The following is an 18,335-nucleotide window of genomic DNA, read 5'->3' as shown; positions in this document are numbered from 1 at the left end:
TGATTTCCTACACCTTCACAATTTAGATCCAGGAATGGATGCAAATTCTGAAAACAGGGGAGAGCTGAGAATAGCTACCAATGATATCAAGGAGCCTGATAATATTGGTAAATGGCAAAGAGATATAAGACGATAAGACTAAGGAATGGAAGTAAGGCCGTTTGGCCCATCGAGTCCACTCTGCCATTTAATCATGGCTGATGGGCATTTCAATTGATAATCTGAGCAACTGGAGGCTTGAGAAAGAAGTGACCATTACTTTTGGAGGCCAGAGATGCTACTGCAGCCCCCCCCCCCAGAGAACCGTCCTTAGTTGCTTTATCAAAGACCTCATCTTCATGAGGTCACTTTATTTCTAATTTCCTATTGTTGAGTTGCTTCAACTCCTTATAATGAAGAAGAATGTGCAAACCTACTGTCATATTTGCACAACACCTAGGCTTAGGTTAGCAAATGGCACCATGTCAATGCCAGGTAATGTTGAGGTTGTTGCGGTGTAATCATCTCTGCTCCTCAACCACCTTCAACAGCACCATTCATGCTAAGGTCCCCACTGTTCTGAGGATCAGCATTGATTAAACTGGATAACCATAGCAACCACGGTTCAAAGAACAAAGTAAGGCTGACAACTGTGAGACAAGTTTCTCACTCCTGAACCTTTGAAACTTCACTGCATTGCATTAGACACAACTCAACAATGCGATAGGAGACCTACTCCCCCATCTGGATGCAGGCAGAAGGCACAACACTGCCGAGAACCAGGCACCTACCTCAGTGGATGCCAGTAGACTTTGTGTCTTCCCCTTTACCACAAGAAACTGTGTTTACAATATCTATTAGCTGAAGAATGGGCTGCAAAGACTTTCCCGCTCATCTATCATGAATGAAACAAATAGCAGGATCACTTCCATTACAAACTATCTTAACATGTACTTGTATGTATTTTGCTTGCTCAAAATCCTGATATTCCCTAGCCTCACGCCATTGTGTGTATGCCATTAGTACAAGTACTGTGGCAGATTCAGAGGGGACCCAACCAGCAGCATCTTGGGGATGTATAAAAATACAGCATTGACAGTGCCACGCACACAGAAATTCAGAGTCACAGGAAATTTTCTATATAAAACATATGTAATCACGATCTGTAATTCCAAAGTATAGAACAGTATTGTAGTTCAGTAGAGTACACTTCCTAATAATTTATTTTAAAATATCAATTTTTATTCACATTGAATACTTAGGTGAAAGTATAAGAAATTTAATTTTCTTCCCTTCTAAATTGGTAGATTTAATTATATCTACTTCAAAATGCCCTGATTTCTTCACTTTCTTCCGTAGAACATCATTTTACTAGTTGGAGCTTGTAAAATTACTGTCATGAGCACTGTGCTCACTTCTCAGACTACTTTAAGATATGCCAAATTTAATTTCTACATTTTGAATGTCTTGCTTAAAAGAAGAAACTTACTTTGATGTACTGCATTGGAACTTACATTGAAAATTTGCTTGCACTTAAGATTTTACTTTGCTTTCACATCATTTAATTGTTTTTTAGGTTTAAAAGTTAGCCTGTTTTAAAAATGTGTCGGTGTATGAAATACTGTCCCTGTATCAATACACAGCACAGTATATTTCAAAGGTATAAATTCAGAAGAATACGGGTGGTGAATTAGATCTCTTTCAGATGAAACACTGATTAATATTGGTGCAATATTGTGTTTATTCTGTAGACTGTTACTGCAGTTTCTTATAAGTTCCTTAATTGTTAAAATTTTGCAAAACATTCATTTTAATGGACCAGTCCTGACGGAATCGTAGGTATTGATGGTTCCCATAGGATGATGTAGCATGAGAATTTGCTCCCTTATTACATGTCGAGTGTCCTCATGACATTGTTGGAGTGGTGCCTCTGGTTACAGTAACTAGTTGATCACTTTGCATGTGCAATTTATTTTTAGATTCAGTTGTATTAAATATCCAAGCAAGGAACTAAAACAGCCTTCCTGTCTGTAAAATAAATTTCATGATTTGGGATTGTTTTAAAAAATTCTCAAGGTCAGGTTCGTAGGAGAGTAGTCTGACACAGAACAAACGACCAAGAGGCGAGTCTGCTAGAATATGAGCATTTTATTCCCCGCAGCGTCGCCACAACCAGGTCTCATACTTACAACGGGTCTGGCTTATACTCACTCTACATGTTACCGGAACTGGGAGCCGTCAGTTCTCGTAGAGCGGTTGCCAACAACCCACGCTCGGCGGTTAAACGTAACCCCGGAGCAGACTCACCGAACTGGAGACTTTTCCAGCTGATATACTCTTTTCCAGATGTAAACATTCATGTGAACAGCAGAGCAAGGCTAAAAAACACATTCCATTCTGGTTACATACAGATAAGAAGATTCACACGGGGAGGTGTGTAATAAGATTCACACGGGACTAAGCAACACCTCCATTCCGGTTAGATTCACACATGTATTGGGACATAATTTTTAACCGTTTCACCACAGGGATAAAGAGAATTTTATAATGATCACCCAAACCTAAACATAGCTGCTAACAGGTTATTCATCACTAAATTTTGCCAAGTGATTATGCTGGATCTCTAATCTCTGCTTTGCTTTTTAAAAAAAAGAACACAAAGTTGAAGCTTTTCATCTTTCACTCATCAGGACTAGCATGCAGAAAAATAAACTTGGAAAGAGGACACCAACTTTTACAAAGAATGTTACAATGTCTTCCAAGGTTATTTGAGGTAGTAAGCATTGTTCAGGGCCAGACATGACCATAGCTCTTTCATGAGTTTATAAGGCTATCTTTTTCAAATCAGCATTTGCTATATATCGCACAGACTTCATGAAAAGGCCTGTCAGAAGGAAAAGTTATCCCAGATTTGAAGAGCAGGTGAAGCTAGCTATCTTCCCCTGCTAATATGGGTTAAGCACCCAAATGGTTTATTAAGTAAATAGGATGCTTCTGTCAAGTCACAAAGACATTTTGCCTACCATGCAAATGAATATTATTTGAAATTCAATATTGGTGTGAATCTGGATATCTAGGTCGTTCAAGCCATTCATACTCAATCATCCTACAGTTATAAACCTCAGAATACCACTTCCAATCGGAGATTTGAGTTAGCTATTAGACATTGTTTGCCAAATAATCCTGACTGTGTAAAGAATTACACCAGAAACCAATTTAAGATGATCAGCCAGGCTCACATTCTGTTGCGTTCATGTACACAAGTTACATATGTTAACATACACGATCCTGTACTATTTAGACAAAAGAAATGCACCTTTTTTTCGAAAAGGATCACAAAGAGGAGATTGCCAATTACTGCTGCATTTCTCATGGCAACACCATTTCCAATCAGAGTCTGTCTACTTGGTCTGAATTTCTTCATGGTCTTGCTGCATCTCCATGCCAACCATAGTCCAAAAATCAGCACCCTCTTATGCTCTAGAAATTGGCATTTCATCTCTTGCATGTCAAACATAATAAGTGCAAGAAAAAAAGCTTTGACTTTGTTTCTCTTTTTAGTAATGTTTAATTCCATTCTATGTAGCAACAATTTATATTAGAATTTTTTTTGGTGTGGCAAATTTGCTTATTGGTTTGAAATTGTTATTAATAATCTGAACAAAGGTCCCAAAAGTGTGGGATTTATGTTTAGTCTGCTATACTATCTTATTCGTTTTTATAAAAAAAAAGCATACTAATTAAATTTTTGAAAGGCCAAATATATTAAAGCAAAATGTATATTTAAAATAAATTTGTTGTAATTAGTTCCAACTCTGCGAGCAGCATTACTAATAAATGAAAAGACGTTTCTTGAATATTTACAATGTTTCAATTCTACTGTCTGATATGCACACAGAATCTCAGCAATCATCTTATGGAAGAAATTGTGTGTATTCTTAGAGTTGACAGGTCTTGCACTCTTAAAGTGTTAAGCTATGGAGAATTGCAGCATCATTTCTGTTCCTTGTTTTGCATTTCAGTTCTAAGAATGGTGCATGAAAATTATTTTCTGGTGACATATATTTCTTTGTTTCTTAAATATATCTAATGGAATTCTAGCACAGAAGTGCACATAATATTTTGAAACAATCAAGGGAAAAGGAGTATTCCAGTGTTAAGCCATGGAACAGCTATGATTATACAAGTCCTAATGTCTTTTCTAACTCTAGGTATCATTTGAAGGATGTGATTGTAGGAAAGATCTATTTCTTATTGGTTCGAATCAAGATCAAGCATATGGAGATTGACATCATAAAAAGGGAAACTACAGGAACTGGACCAAATGTGTTTCATGAAAATGATACAATAGCAAAGTATGAAATAATGGATGGAGCCCCAGTCAGAGGTTTGTCTCAAAGCTTTTGAGCAAAACTAGATTTGTATTTTGTCTAAAGAACAAAATGTGTCTTCCTGGACAATTCGCAGTAGTACCTTCTCTGTGCTTGAATGTGTGGCAAGACAACTCCATTCAAAATGTCAGATATTTTTCTTATGTTACTTTTTTTCTACTCTTTGTAGTCTTTATTCTTCAGGTTTCAATCCTTTTCAAAAGCAAAGAACTACTGGGAAAATAATTCTAAAATAGATGTCCCCAGCATTAATCAGCATTTTAACATTTGTACTGTAGCACCGACCTGATCACCACCACATTATGAATGTAGCACTGCCATCGTAAGTCAGGCAGATAAATATGGCTCAGTCAGTCGAAACTGGATTGTTATGTGATATAAATATCCTTAAAAATTCAAATATTCATAAATACTGTAAATTATCTTTCAAATATCACCTTTTATCTTCTCACTTTGTAAAGCACAGGAGTGGTGGTTTTGAATCATTACTAAAATTGTAGTGATACTGATTCAATCACCAATTACTATGTTGTATCAAAGAGTAGGAAGCATTTTATCGTCATTCTTGCCAGTTCAACCAGTAACAGACAATGGTCATGTCATGTTGGATTAAAACCAGAAAAGTTGCATTGCAGTAGTATTGAGGACCAGGGTTAAAGTATTTCTTACTAATGTCTCCTATTTATTGCATGGTAAAGAAAAATATTATAATTTTGATTAATTCATTTGTATATTGTTTTGAATAAATCTTTGTTTTTATAGGTGAGTCCATACCTATCAGGCTTTTTCTGGCTGGATATGAGTTAACTCCAACAATGAGGGATATCAACAAGAAGTTCTCTGTACGATACTACCTCAATCTCGTTCTTATTGATGAGGAGGAAAGGAGATATTTCAAACAACAGGTCAGTACTAATTAACTAGGCATTGAGTAATGAACATGTGCTTTAACTTTACCATCTTTTATTAGCATACCTAATTGCTATTGGCAGACATTACCGAATTAACTCCAGGCTCAAGTCTGGTTTACCACTTACATATACTCTCAAGAGTGGGCTTCCAGATGCTCCTTTGTCTCCTTCTGTTACAGTCACGGCAACTGTTGTTGAAAATTATAACTTTTACAGAGTTAGCCCAACGATAGTGTTCTCTGAGATTGCTCACATTGGTTTTATTTGCACTTATTGTTTTTTCTACAAGCTGAAGCTATTTTCAAGACAGATGTAGTTTTTTAAAAAAAAAATCCTAATTTGCACATCTATAAAATGTTGTTGGACTCACGCACACAGCCTTTAAACCATTTTTCCCTACACGTGTAAACCATTTACACTACACGTGTAAATCTAACTTAAAATGACCACAAATTTTGTACCTTTAAATAGTTACAGCAGGAGGCACATGCCACTAACTTTGAATAACATCTATATTTCATCTTCCTGTTGTTAAACAGCTTTTCAGTACAGAACTTTGTAGACCACTCTGTAATGTAAGCGTGATATAGATTCAGTCAAAGCATGTTGTCCAGTATGGTCAAAGCTCTACTGAAACAAAAAAACTTCATACCACATTTATCACCTTTTCAATAATTTCATAAATCAACAGGTAATAAAAAATTTCAAAAGCAGTCAATATTTAAACTGCTTTTGAAACTGAAAAATAACCTTTTTCCAAACTAGTATTTTGGTACAAGAATTTCGATGATCTTAAATAGTTTAACAAAATAAGTGGTCTATTCATAGTTCACTGTCTTTAAAATTGCCTGCAATTACTTGTATGGTTTAGAGAGCGATAAATGTTGCATTTGTTATACAACCATTGCTTGAAGTTGACTGGGTGCAGCCCTGGTTTCCAAGAAACATCACATTTTTGGGATAGAAGCACTTTGAAAATGTTTAGCCAAGCTGAATTATTTTAAAGATCGATGCTCTGCATGTCAGGTGAAGTTACTTTCATCTGGTAAATGCCCATGACTTTGTGGTTTCTCTTGACAGCAAACCAACAGATATAGTCATCTTATTTTTCTCTTAAAATTGAACTGGAAAAATGCCAAGCTCATTGGCATCTTTACAATATTGTTGTTAGACAGATTGCGTTGTGTATAGAAATCAGGTTGCAAGAGAATGGTATTGTTCCTCTTGTGTTTGTAATCCATGGATGATTCTGTTCTATTGCTAGCCTATAGAACCTTTTTATTGATTGTTTAGTACCATATGTTTGCTTAGAATTTATCATACCCATCAACGTTCCTTTCATTAGACATCAAATTTCAAACATCACCTTCACCAGTCAGTGGCCATTGCTAATTCCTGGAGCAGCCAAATTATGCCATGCTTTCTGAGCGTGTTTTGTTTACAGAGGAAAAAAAAGATGGGTGGCACGGTGGTTAGCACTGCAGCCTCACAGCGCCAGAGACCCAGGTTCAATTCCCGCCTCAGGCGACACTCTGTGTGGAGTTTGCACATTCTCCCCGTGTCTGCGGGTTAGGTAAATTGGCCATGCTAAATTGCCCGTAGTGTTATGTGAAGGGGTAAATGTAGGGGAATGGGTCTGGGTGGGTTGCGCCTCGGCGGGTCGGTGTGGACTTGTTGGGCCGAAGGGCCTGTTTCCACACTGTAATCTAATGTAATCAATAAAACAAGCTGGAGTGAGGATGGTCACCCACAACCCATCAACTGACATACTTATCCAACTGCCTAAATTCTCCTCTACATATCCTGTGTAAACTTATCTGCATTAGGTTGTATTTTAGTTTTTCTTGAGTAATATCAATGTTGTCTCCAGTGCTTGTTTCGCCATTGTAAATGTCTGTCATATGTTACTGCTATCACATTGCCACAAACCTGTTGATCAATGTAATTATCATAGGGACATCTATCGTGAACCATGGTGTATCCAAAACTGTATATGGGAAACCAGAGGACCACTGTTGTGGTTTAGAATTGTGAAAAACATTTTGCAATATAGATATCAGAGATATCTTTTATTCATTTGAGAAGCTGGCTATCTAAGCAACATGTGTTTCAGTACATTTGACATGATTTCATTTCAGCAAGTTTAATTATGATTCTTTTGTTGTTAAATGGTGTTTCTCTCAGATTTACTGGCATAGTTTGAAAAAAAGTGCTATATAGAGCCTCCGAAACATCAATAACATGTCTTGTATGTAGTGTTTATGTCTTTTATGTTCCAGGAAAAGTACTTAACTGGAAGCACAATATTGTTTTCACATCATGAAATGTTGGTAACAGAAATCTACTTCTGTATCCAGTATTACAATTTGTTTTGTTTTACACATAGGAAATAACTTTGTGGCGAAAAGGAGATATTGTTCGAAAGAGTATGTCCCACCAGGCAGCCATTGCATCACAACGCTATGAAGGGTCAACAAATACTGGAAACAAGCCTGCAGTACAAAATCAGGATGCAGAGAACTAGCCTTTTTTTTTGTCAAAGTCTAGGCAGCTAGATTAATAACATAACCTACTAAAAAAAAATCAATGGCAAAGAAATTAGTGTTTTTCAAGTTGACACAATTCCCTTCAGATGACATCTTTGTGACAAGAGATGTGACTGAAATTTATACGGCCGCCTTTGTGTGTTAACATAAAGTTAATCCAGATTTTTGTTTTACTTTTGAAACATGTTGAAGCATATAATACCAAGCGAAGCTACAAAGTCAACGAGTCCAAGTTCCATTATTGTTGTTCAAGCATGTGCAGTTGTTGAGGAGAAAGTGAGGACTGCAGATGCTGGAGATCAGAGCTGAAAATGTGTTGCTGGAAAAGCGCAGCAGGTCAGACAGCATCCAAGGAACAGGAGAATCGACGTTTTGGGTATAAGCCCTTCTTCAAGAATGAGGAAAGTGCCCAGCAGGCTAAGATAAAAGGTAGGGAGGAGGGACTTGGGGGAGGGGCGTTGGAAATGCGATAGGTGGAAGGAGGTCAAGGTGACGGTGATAGGCTGGAGTGGGGTGGGGGCGGAGAGGTCAGGAAGAAGATTGCGGGTTAGGAAGGCGGTGCTGAGTTCGAGGGATTTGACTGAGACAATGTGGGGGGAGGGGAAATGTGGAAACTGGAGAAATCTGATTTCATCCCTTGTGGTTGGAGGGTTCCTAGGCGGAAGATCAGGCGCTCTTCCTCCAACCATCGTGTTGCTATGGTCTGGCGATGGAGGAGTCCAAGGACCTGCATGTCCTTGGTGGAGTGGGAGGGGGAGTTGAAGTGTTGAGCCACGGGGTGGTTGGGTTGGTTGGTCCGGGTGTCCCAGAGGTGTTCTCTGAACCGTTCCGCAAGCCTCCTCTATATTGGGGAGACAGGCCGCCTACTTGCGGAACGGTTCAGAGAACATCTCTGGGACACCCGGACCAACCAACCCAACCACCCCGTGGCTCAACACTTCAACTCCTCCTCCCACTCCACCAAGGACATGCAGGTCCTTGGACTCCTCCATTGCCAGACCATAGCAACACGACGGCTGGAGGAAGAGCGCCTGATCTTCCGCCTAGGAACCCTCCAACCACAAGGGATGAATTCAGATTTCTCCAGTTTCCTCATTTCCCCTCCCCCCACCTTGTCTCAGTCAAATCCCTCGAACTAAGCACCGCCTTCCTAACCTGCTATCTTCTTCCTGACCCCTCCGCCCCCGCCTAGCACTCTCACCTTGACCTCCTTCCACCTATCGCATTTCCAATGCCCCTCCCCCAAGTCCCTCCTCCCTACCTTTTATCTTAGCCTGCTGGGCACACTTTCCTCAATCCTGAAGAAGGGCTTATGCCCGAAACGTCGATTCTCCTGTTACTTGGATGCTGCCTGACCTGCTGCGCTTTTCCAGCAACACATTTTCAGCATGTGCAGTTGTTGTCCTATCACAAAGAGCATCTGAATACAGCACTAGTTTTATCAGCTTATCGACCAGTTCTTCTAAAAAAAAGTCATTTTCTTCAAAAGGTTTTAACACCGAGTTAATCCTACTTTGCCCCAAATTGCACTGAACACTCCATATATCATACCAAGATTGTGTCCCACCTCCCCAACCTAATCCACACTAGAAGATATTATAATTGTGCTTTTAAACTGAATTATCTGAATGTTTCCATTTTGATGCATGCAGTATATTTCGGTGTTTCTAGTCACTTGTCCAAAATGTATCTGTTCTCTAAACATTTAAAAGGTCGGGTATGATTTATATTAAAATTATATCAATGGAAATTGTTTTTTAAACATAAAGTTCATATGATAGAATTTTAGAATCTTACAGCACAGGAGGAAGGTAGTTGGCCCATTGTGCCTATACAGGCTCTTAGAGCTATCCAATTATTCCCAATCCCCTTCTTTGCCTGTAGTCTTGCTATTTTCTCCCATTGAAGTATTTATCAAAGTCCGTTTTGAAAGTTACTATTGAATCTGCTCTTAGTACCTTTTCAGGCAGATTGTAACAACACATCTCATATACTGTGCTGAAAATAGTTTGAGTACTCAATCGCTTATGTAGTGAACTTTTTTGTTTCCCAGTTTAAACATAAAAAGTGGTATTATGCATAAAATTTCAACTGTATAAACGTTTGGGTAGAAATTTCATTACGCACATTTCCTCTGTAGAAATCAAAATCAAATTTTAACATTCCATATTACCATCTCATTCAAATGTGCCATTTTAATGCTGCAGATGTTTTACTCCAATCAGGACAGTTTTTGGCAAGATGTAGATGTACTGTGTTTGTCAAAAAATAAATGAGAGATCTAGGGAGGCTCAAAGAATCACACATAACAAAATAAGATGGTATTTTCACTTGAAGTAACAACCATTTTACACTAAGGCAAGTTTTTTTTGTGTTTGCAGTGAGCAGCAGGTTCTGTTTTTAACCAGGATTTACACAAAAACCTGAAATAGGACTGTAATAGATTAATATTCAACATCCTAAAATTTGCCTATTGTATCTTTTGAATTCAATGTAATCTTTTTAAACTTTCTTAAATAGTTGTACATGGGAAAGGCGGAAATTGTTTCCAACCACATCAAATAATCTAAAGTAGTGTTAACCTTGACTTTCTATCCTGCAGAAAGGTTGTTTTCTGGATATCCTGAGGTATTGCTATTTTATTTGAAGTTATACATTTAAAAATGTGTATTTAAGTATCATTATCAATTGCTTTTAAAATTCTAGATGGTTTAAGTGTATGTAATCCTTCAGAGCATTTCTTAAAGGACAGATGACCTGAAGCCATTACCCAAAATGGGAACTCCAGGAAAAATGATGCAGTATTAAAGATAGTTATGTGTACACTTTCAAATCAAACAATATTTGATTTTATGAATAACATGCTCCTAGTTTGTTTGTAACTATATCTAGTTTAGTATGGGTTGCTGTTCCAATCCGGTTTCCCATCTTTCCTTTAAGAAGGGTTCTTTATAAAACTGAAAATTTATGGAAAATGAAACTGTGACCTAATAATCTACTTAAATGAAAGGTACTACATTAATTCCAAACAGGCTTCCAAATGTAACGAGTGCTTCCTCCAGTCTCATGGTACAAAGTATAAACTGTAATCTACTAGATGCCAGATCAAGGCCTTAAGACTATTTGACAGTTCAATCATGCATTCAATTGTAGGAGCTTTATTTGTTCTCAGTTATGTTGCTTAATAGACGATTGATCTTTGCTTGTCATCTCAACCCAGGAGAGGGAGACAAGCAATGTGTTGTCCCTAAATTCAAAAAGAAGGAGCTTCTTCGCAACTGAGTCAAAGAAATTTAATGTGGAAAGAGGCCAGTCGGCAAGTGTGCAAAATGGAAGACTCTGCAGAATAGCACCTTCTGATTCCTAAATAGAGCCACTTCGATGAATAAATCAATACCCTAGTTTGGAATCATGGTTTTGAGAGGGAAAAAAAAAAGTTCACTGGCTAGGAATTCTATTTTATTTTCAAAATGGGCAGGGAGAATCATACGTAAATGCTTTATTAAAGGCATATTTCAAAGATTTTTATATTTTTCTATATGCTGTAGTTTTAAACAACATTTTTTGCATTTAGAGATAAAATCCCTCACTTTATGTCAGTCAGTTTGGTCATTAGAAAACATCATGAGTTTGCCTTCAGACATTCTTGTTTGTAAAATGAACTAGAAACGAATGGCTTTGTCTGAAATAATGTAATTTAAAGTGGAAAAAAAGTAAGGAAATATTGGTCAAAAGAGGTTATTCAGTATTTTTCAAATTACATTTTCTGATAACAACAGAAACATTTGTTGTTTTGACTTCTAAATTGTAACAATAGCTAGCTAGCCTGATGGACTTGTTGTGTTTCAGCATTAACAGTGGAACATTAATTGACTTAATACTAATTGCTGACTATTAATTAATTTTGCAGATTGTTGTACTTGTTCATGCAACAACAGTTGGGTGACAATTATAAGGCCAGACTTTTCAATTTCAATTAACAACAATCCAGTTTATTACAAACAGTTTGAATTCTTGCATATAAATTCCTAAATTAAATTGGAAATTCTTGGCTGACATTTTTATTTTCTAATTTCTCATTACAGAAATTATTTGAGGCAGGAAGTATACAAACCTTTAGAAACATAATTTTTGGGTCTTTTTTCTCTTTGAACAAATTATGAAAATATTCCTAGGTTAACATTTTCTTTAACAATTTTTATTTAATACATTGTCCCATTTCAGAATGCATGTTAGTATTGTGACAATGAAGGTAGTAGTTACCAGTTAGTGATATGTTTGTTCAGGACTTTGAACCTTGCAATAATTATCAACTATTTTCATCAGTTTCACTTAATCCATGAAGCCTTTGGCACACCACTCCATGTTTTATCTGGTCTAGGTAAAAAGACAGGCATGGGTGGCAGTGGCTAGGAGTATTAGTGATAGTTATTACCAGGTGAACGACAAAAAGAGAAACTAAACTTTTGTTCAGACCTTCTTCATATCCTTGATGGAAATGACTGGATAGCCACCAAAGGGCACTTTTTTTAAAACTATTCATCCCCAGAGGTCCTTTAATGACATTCAACATAAGGGAAAACTAGAAATAAAAATCTTAATTAGGGCAGGCAATGGCCTCACAATATAATCATGTTATAGACAATTAATTCAAAAACTTGGGTAATTCTCGGGGACCCAAGTTTGAATCTCACCATAGCAGATGGAATTTGAATTCAATAAATACCTGGAATTAAGAGTCTAACAATGACCATGAAACTACTGTTGATTGTCACAAAAATCTATGTGGTCCACTAATGTCCTTCTGGGAAGGAAATCTGCCATTCTTACCTAGTCTGGTCAGCATGTGCCTCCAATGTACTCCAATGAAATCTGCAACCTCACAGCCCTGCATTTTCCCCACTTTATCATTACCATCACGCAATGGGATCATCCCTGGTACAATGGCGAATTCAGGAGGGCATGTCAGGAGAAGCACCAGGCATACCTGTGAGACAAAAATGAGGTATCAATCTGTTGAAGCAACAAAACAGGACTATTTGTGTACAAAACAGCACAAGGAGCAACTGAGAGCTAAGTGATCCTGCAATGAAAGAATCAGTTCTGAGCTCTGCAGTCCTGCCACATTCAGCCATGATTGGATCGTCAGATAACTCGCTGAAAGAGAAGATTCCACAAACATCCCCATCCTTAATGATGGGAGATTCTAGCACACCAGTGCAAAAAGCTGAAACACTCAATAATTCTCAGCGAAAGTGTCAAGTGGATGATCCAGCTCAACCCTCTCTCTCGAGGTCCTAAGTATCACAGATACCAGTCTCCAAACAATTTGATGCACTGTACATTATGGCAAGAAATTGTTGAAGGCATTGGCTAGTGCAAAGGTTATGGGCCCTGAAAACATTCTGGCAATAATACTGAAGACTTGAGCTCCAGAATTGGCTGCACCCCTAGCCAAGCTGTTCCATTACAGCTACAACACTAGCAACTATCTGACAATGTGGAAAATTGCCCAGGTATGTCCTGTATCCAAAAAGCAGGACAAATCCAACCTGGCCAATTACCATACCATCAGTCTACTCTCGATCATCAGTAAAATGATGGGAAGATGTCATCAACAGTGCTATCAAGCAGCACCTGCTCAGTGATACTCAGTTTGGGTTCCATGACAACAATTCAGCTCCTGACCACATCACAGCTTTAGTTGTGAATTCCGTAGATGATAAGATTGACAGCCCTTGACATCAAGGCCACATTTGATAAATGTGTGACATCAAAGAGCCTTAGCAAAACCGAAGTCAATATGAATTGGGGAAAACTCTTCAATGCTTGGAGTCATACCCTAAACATAGGAAGGATGTGGTTGATGGAAGTCAGTCATCTCAGCTCCAGTTCCTCAGGCTAGTGTCCTAGGGTCAACCATCTTCAGTTACTTCAACTTCCCTCCATCATCGGGTCAGAAGTGGGGATGTTCGCTGTTGATTGCAAAATGTTCAGACTATTTATGGTTCCTGCAATATTGAAGCAGCCCATGTCTATGTCCAAATGGAACAAGACCTGGACATTATCCAGGCTTGGATTGAAAAATGGCAAATGACATTTGTGCCAAACAAATGCCAGGCAATGACCATCTCTGATAAGAGACAATCTAACCACTCTCCCTCCCCTTGATATTTAACAGCATTACCATTACTGAATTCTCCACTCTGTGTCCTGGAGGTTACCATTGACCAGAAATTGAACTGGCCTCACTATTTAAATAGAGTGGCTACAAGGGCCGATCAGAGGCTAGGAATACTGCAGCATGTAACCCACCTTCTGATGCCCAAAGCCTGTCTACCATCTACAAGGCACAAATCAGGAGTATGATGAAATACTCCCCATCTGCCAGGATTAGTGCAGTTCCAGTAATAATCAAGAAGCTTTATACCATCCAGAACAAAGCAGCCTGATTGACTGACACCACATTCTCAAATGTTGTCTTTCCACTGATGCACAGTAACAGCAGTGTGCATCATCTATAGTTGAACTACAGAAATTCACCAAAGAGATTTGGACAGCACCTTCCAACCTATGACAACTACCATCTAGAAAGATAAAGTCAGCTGATGCATAGGAATACCGTCACCTTCAAGTACCCCTTCAAGCCATTCACCATCCTGACTTGGAAATATCTCCATTATTTCACTGTCAGTGGATCAAATTCCTGGAATGCCCTCACATTGTGGAGGGACCTGCAGCAGGTGGACGGTAGTGGTTCAAGAAGGCGGCTCACCACCATATTTTCAAAAGGAGCAAATGCTGACCCAGCCAACAGTACCCACATTCCATGAGTGATTTTTTTTAAAAAAGAAACTTGATGCTAAGTGATCCCCTTACTACTTTGCGTTTATTTTCATATGTCCATTTTTACCAGCAAAATATAGGCCGGGTTATAGAATAGAATTTTTACAGTGCAGAAAGAGGGCATTCAGCCCATCAAGTCCGCATTAACCCTTCGAAGAGCATGCCAACTAGACACACCGCCACCCTCCCACCCCCATCCCTTTAGCCTGCATTTTCCATGGCTAATCCACCTAGCCTGCACATCCCTGGACACAATGGGGCAATTTAGCATGGCAAATCAACTAACCTGCGCACCTTTGGACTGTGGGAGGAAATTGGAGCACCTAGCAGATACCCATGCTGACATGGAGGATGAACATACTCTGCACAGTCACCCAAGGTTGGAATTGAGCCCAGGTCCCTGGGTTCAGAGGTAGAGTGCTTAGCACTGTGCTGCCCATACGTTGCTACTTTTTTTTTTTCTGTTGAGATGAGAACAGTTTGAGAGAGTATTCTGCACCATTTTGCTTGATTCCTTTGCTGCTATGATGTGCAGGCATTGTTCTCAAGGAAGCTTTTATATTTTTAAGTACATTTGGATATTGGATCTATTGGAAAAGATAGCACTTGTTGAAGCAAATTATAAAATGCCTTGATAATCTTAGTGGTAGAGAATATCATTAATATTGTAACTTTTCCTGGATAGTTTTACTTGCACTAATCCAGGTTAGCGATGCCTTGTCTTAACTTCATTTATGATACTGCTATCTTAGTTTTGTGGTTTACAAAAAATTTTGAGAGGGAGGAGAAAGACAGAATGTATTGTGAATTTAAGTAGAGTTTTTTTTAAGTATGACAAAGTATAAATATAGTAATGTAGAAAACGATTGCATTTTGTAACCCCAAAGCAGAATAGAAAATAAGTTTAGATGATTGTGATTAAGATACTGATCAAGCACATTCAAATTAGTTGCATTCTACAGTTCCATAATTAAATCATTAACCAGAAGCTCTGGCATTGCACTCTATTCAATGGCATGTGACCAGGTTGACACTCAAACTCATCCATTTTCAGTTTGTAATTTTGCAGCAGAAACTTGTCAGCGATCTCCTTAATCCTCGACTAGAGAAGTCTCACCAAAGTCTTTGAGAAGTTCTGTCCTGATTGAAGTTAGAAAACAAAACCAATCTCGAGCGTGAAAAAATTAATCGTGATAGCGTAGCTTTTTATAGTAATTGGTTACTGAAAAGGAATTTTGTGTACATTATTGTGAAACTGCCATCATTGAAAGCATATATGCCTGCTTGTGTCAGTAGCTAGTTTAAATAGTTTCTTCACATCAAATTTGTACATGTCTATAAATACTAGATTGTTTTGAAAGGGCACAAAAGGCTATATAGTTAATTGTTTTAGAACATCCCTTTTAATATTGTACATGCACAATTAGTTTTATTTGAAAATCTGTCATTAAAAAATACCTTGACTAGTTCACAAGAATGAAACCTCAGTGTGCAAAAGAAACCAGATTTGTACATTTTCTTCCTATGACGATATACTGGATTTTACAAAATATAGTTGTCAAATATAAATATTGGTCTGCCTTTTATTGTTATTGTTGCCTTCTGTAATGGTGTGATTGAAGTAACAGTAAAGCTGATCCCTGATACTACAGTTGGCCTCAAGGTACAGTGTGCCATTGGGCCATATGGCTTATCTTTTACACAATTTTAGCATATCAAAAGCCTTACGCCACTTCGCAATGAAATGGTGAAAATTGAGGTTTGGTTCACTACATATACTGATGGGGACACCAAACAGAAGTCAACTATTTTCACAGAGAGGAAAGTAGTGTAAACAAGTTGCTCATTTGCACCATCTAATGTTAGAGTTTCATACCTGCTGATTTAACTAGGAATATTTGGTGCAGGGAGATCCACTGAAGTGATAAATAGATCAGTGCCACTTTTACCTTGAAACCATTTAAAAAGTATTAATTTAGAAATTTAATTGATATTCATTAATTGACAAGCTACCATGAAATATAGAAAATTAACTTCATTGTATTTTGATTTCATATTACAATTACCATCTTAAGCTCCATGAATTCAATACTGCACTCAAGTCACTGAGTTAATACTACTAAAATCATCAAGAATGTCATTAGGAACTTGTGATTTGGAGGTGCCATTGTTGGACTAGGGTGGACAAAGATAAAATCACACAGCACCAGGTTATAGTCCAACAGGTTTATTTGGATGCACTAACTTTCGAGGCACAGCCTCTTCATCAGGAGACAGCGCTTCAAAAGCTAGTGCTTCCATATAAACCTGTTGGACTATAATCTGGTATTGTGATTTTTAACTAGGAACATGGGTTAACTTCTCATTTGGTGTGAAAATTATTGAATATTAACTTAATGCTTGATTGTAAATTAAGTTTATTAGTTATGCAGTCTTTACCACAGGATCACAACATTAAAAGTATCAAAATATCAAGTCACCTGAAATATCTCCACAGAGGCTGATATCGCATTACCAGGTCACCTTTTATTTACACGCAGAGTGTTATCAACATTGATCTGGTTCTGAGTGACCAGAATGTCTGGCACTCTTGTTCTTTTTTTTTTATTAAACAATTACAGAACAGTTTATAAAAAACTGTTAATATTTACAGCTGTATAAAAGATACAGCAATTTTACAAGGGAGAGGAGCAGCAAAACCAGGCTCCAAACCCTACCGTTCAACCAGTTTACAGGGAAATGAGGACAAACTCCAAATCCCGGTACTCCTGTTCTCATCTGTCAGCGAGGGCTCCCTGATTGGACCAAATTAACAGCACCATTCAGGGAACTCATTCTATGATGTCCACTTGGCTGACCTCATTACAATGATACATCCCTCCCCCTTCTGAATCTGACCACATAGGCTGTTTTTTTTTGTTTTGGTAGCTCTTCCTGGACATTTTAGCACTGGGTCAGATTCCTCCAATTCTGCCTCTGATATGGGCAGCATGTAATGCACAGTAGCTCACCTCTTGCACCCAGAGTGTCTAAGAAGAAATTCATTATCTTCAGGCAGAAGGTGCAGCAAAGGCAGTGCACATCTCAGATTCTGGGGTATCTTCAATATTTGGTGGAGAAGGAGAACCAACAGATTCCAGAACAGTTGAAAAGGCTGTTGAGGAGCCAGACATGTTTTACTGCTGCACTCATGTGGTCCACATGGTTGTTCAGGACCTTCACATTACACCAAACTTCATCCCCTGAAGTAAATGGTCTCACACTTGGCATTCCTGATGCCATTTCACCCTCTTTCCCCAATGAGTCCAGGAAGATCAGATTTACCCTGGCATGCAGTCTCCTCTCCGTTAACCACTCTGCTAGAGCTATCCCTGTAGTTGCAAGAAGGATGATCTTATAATCAAATAGGAACTGGAACAGTCTGGTGTCTTGTGAAGTTGCGAACTGTTTCTTTCAGCCTTCCTTTAAATGTTGACTGCTCTTTCTTCCAGAACGTTGGATAAAAGATGGTTTGGAGTTGTTCTTATATGTTGAATACCATGCGACTTTAAGAAATACTGAAATTTCTGTGCTAGTAAACAATGGCCCATTATCTGTGACCAACGCTTCCAGGGGTCCGTGTTTTGCAAAACAAAAGTACATAGTTTTTCTATCATTGTCCG

At 38.2% G+C, this 18,335-nt stretch overlaps 1 protein-coding gene across 1 annotated transcript in view; it reads left to right on the top strand.

The window, feature by feature from the left end:
• Window positions 1–8,164, top strand: part of LOC122540684 (vacuolar protein sorting-associated protein 26B-like) — a 35,032-nt gene extending 26,868 nt beyond the window's left edge. The window contains exons 4-6 of the mRNA XM_043676762.2: window positions 4,191–4,366; window positions 5,133–5,275; window positions 7,668–8,164. Coding sequence (XP_043532697.1) covers window positions 4,191–4,366; window positions 5,133–5,275; window positions 7,668–7,805 — 457 coding nt within the window. The 3' untranslated portion in view covers window positions 7,806–8,164. The remainder of the gene's footprint in view (window positions 1–4,190; window positions 4,367–5,132; window positions 5,276–7,667) is intronic.
• Window positions 8,165–18,335: the final 10,171 nt, after the last annotated feature.

The sequence above is a fragment of the Chiloscyllium plagiosum genome, unplaced genomic scaffold (assembly GCF_037043375.1).
Source record: "Chiloscyllium plagiosum isolate Xiang-an unplaced genomic scaffold, Cpla_swu_hap1 HiC_scaffold_29, whole genome shotgun sequence".
Lineage (NCBI taxonomy): Eukaryota > Metazoa > Chordata > Chondrichthyes > Orectolobiformes > Hemiscylliidae > Chiloscyllium > Chiloscyllium plagiosum.
Note: the sequence above shows the minus strand (reverse complement) of the source record. Positions and strands in the feature narration are given on the sequence as shown.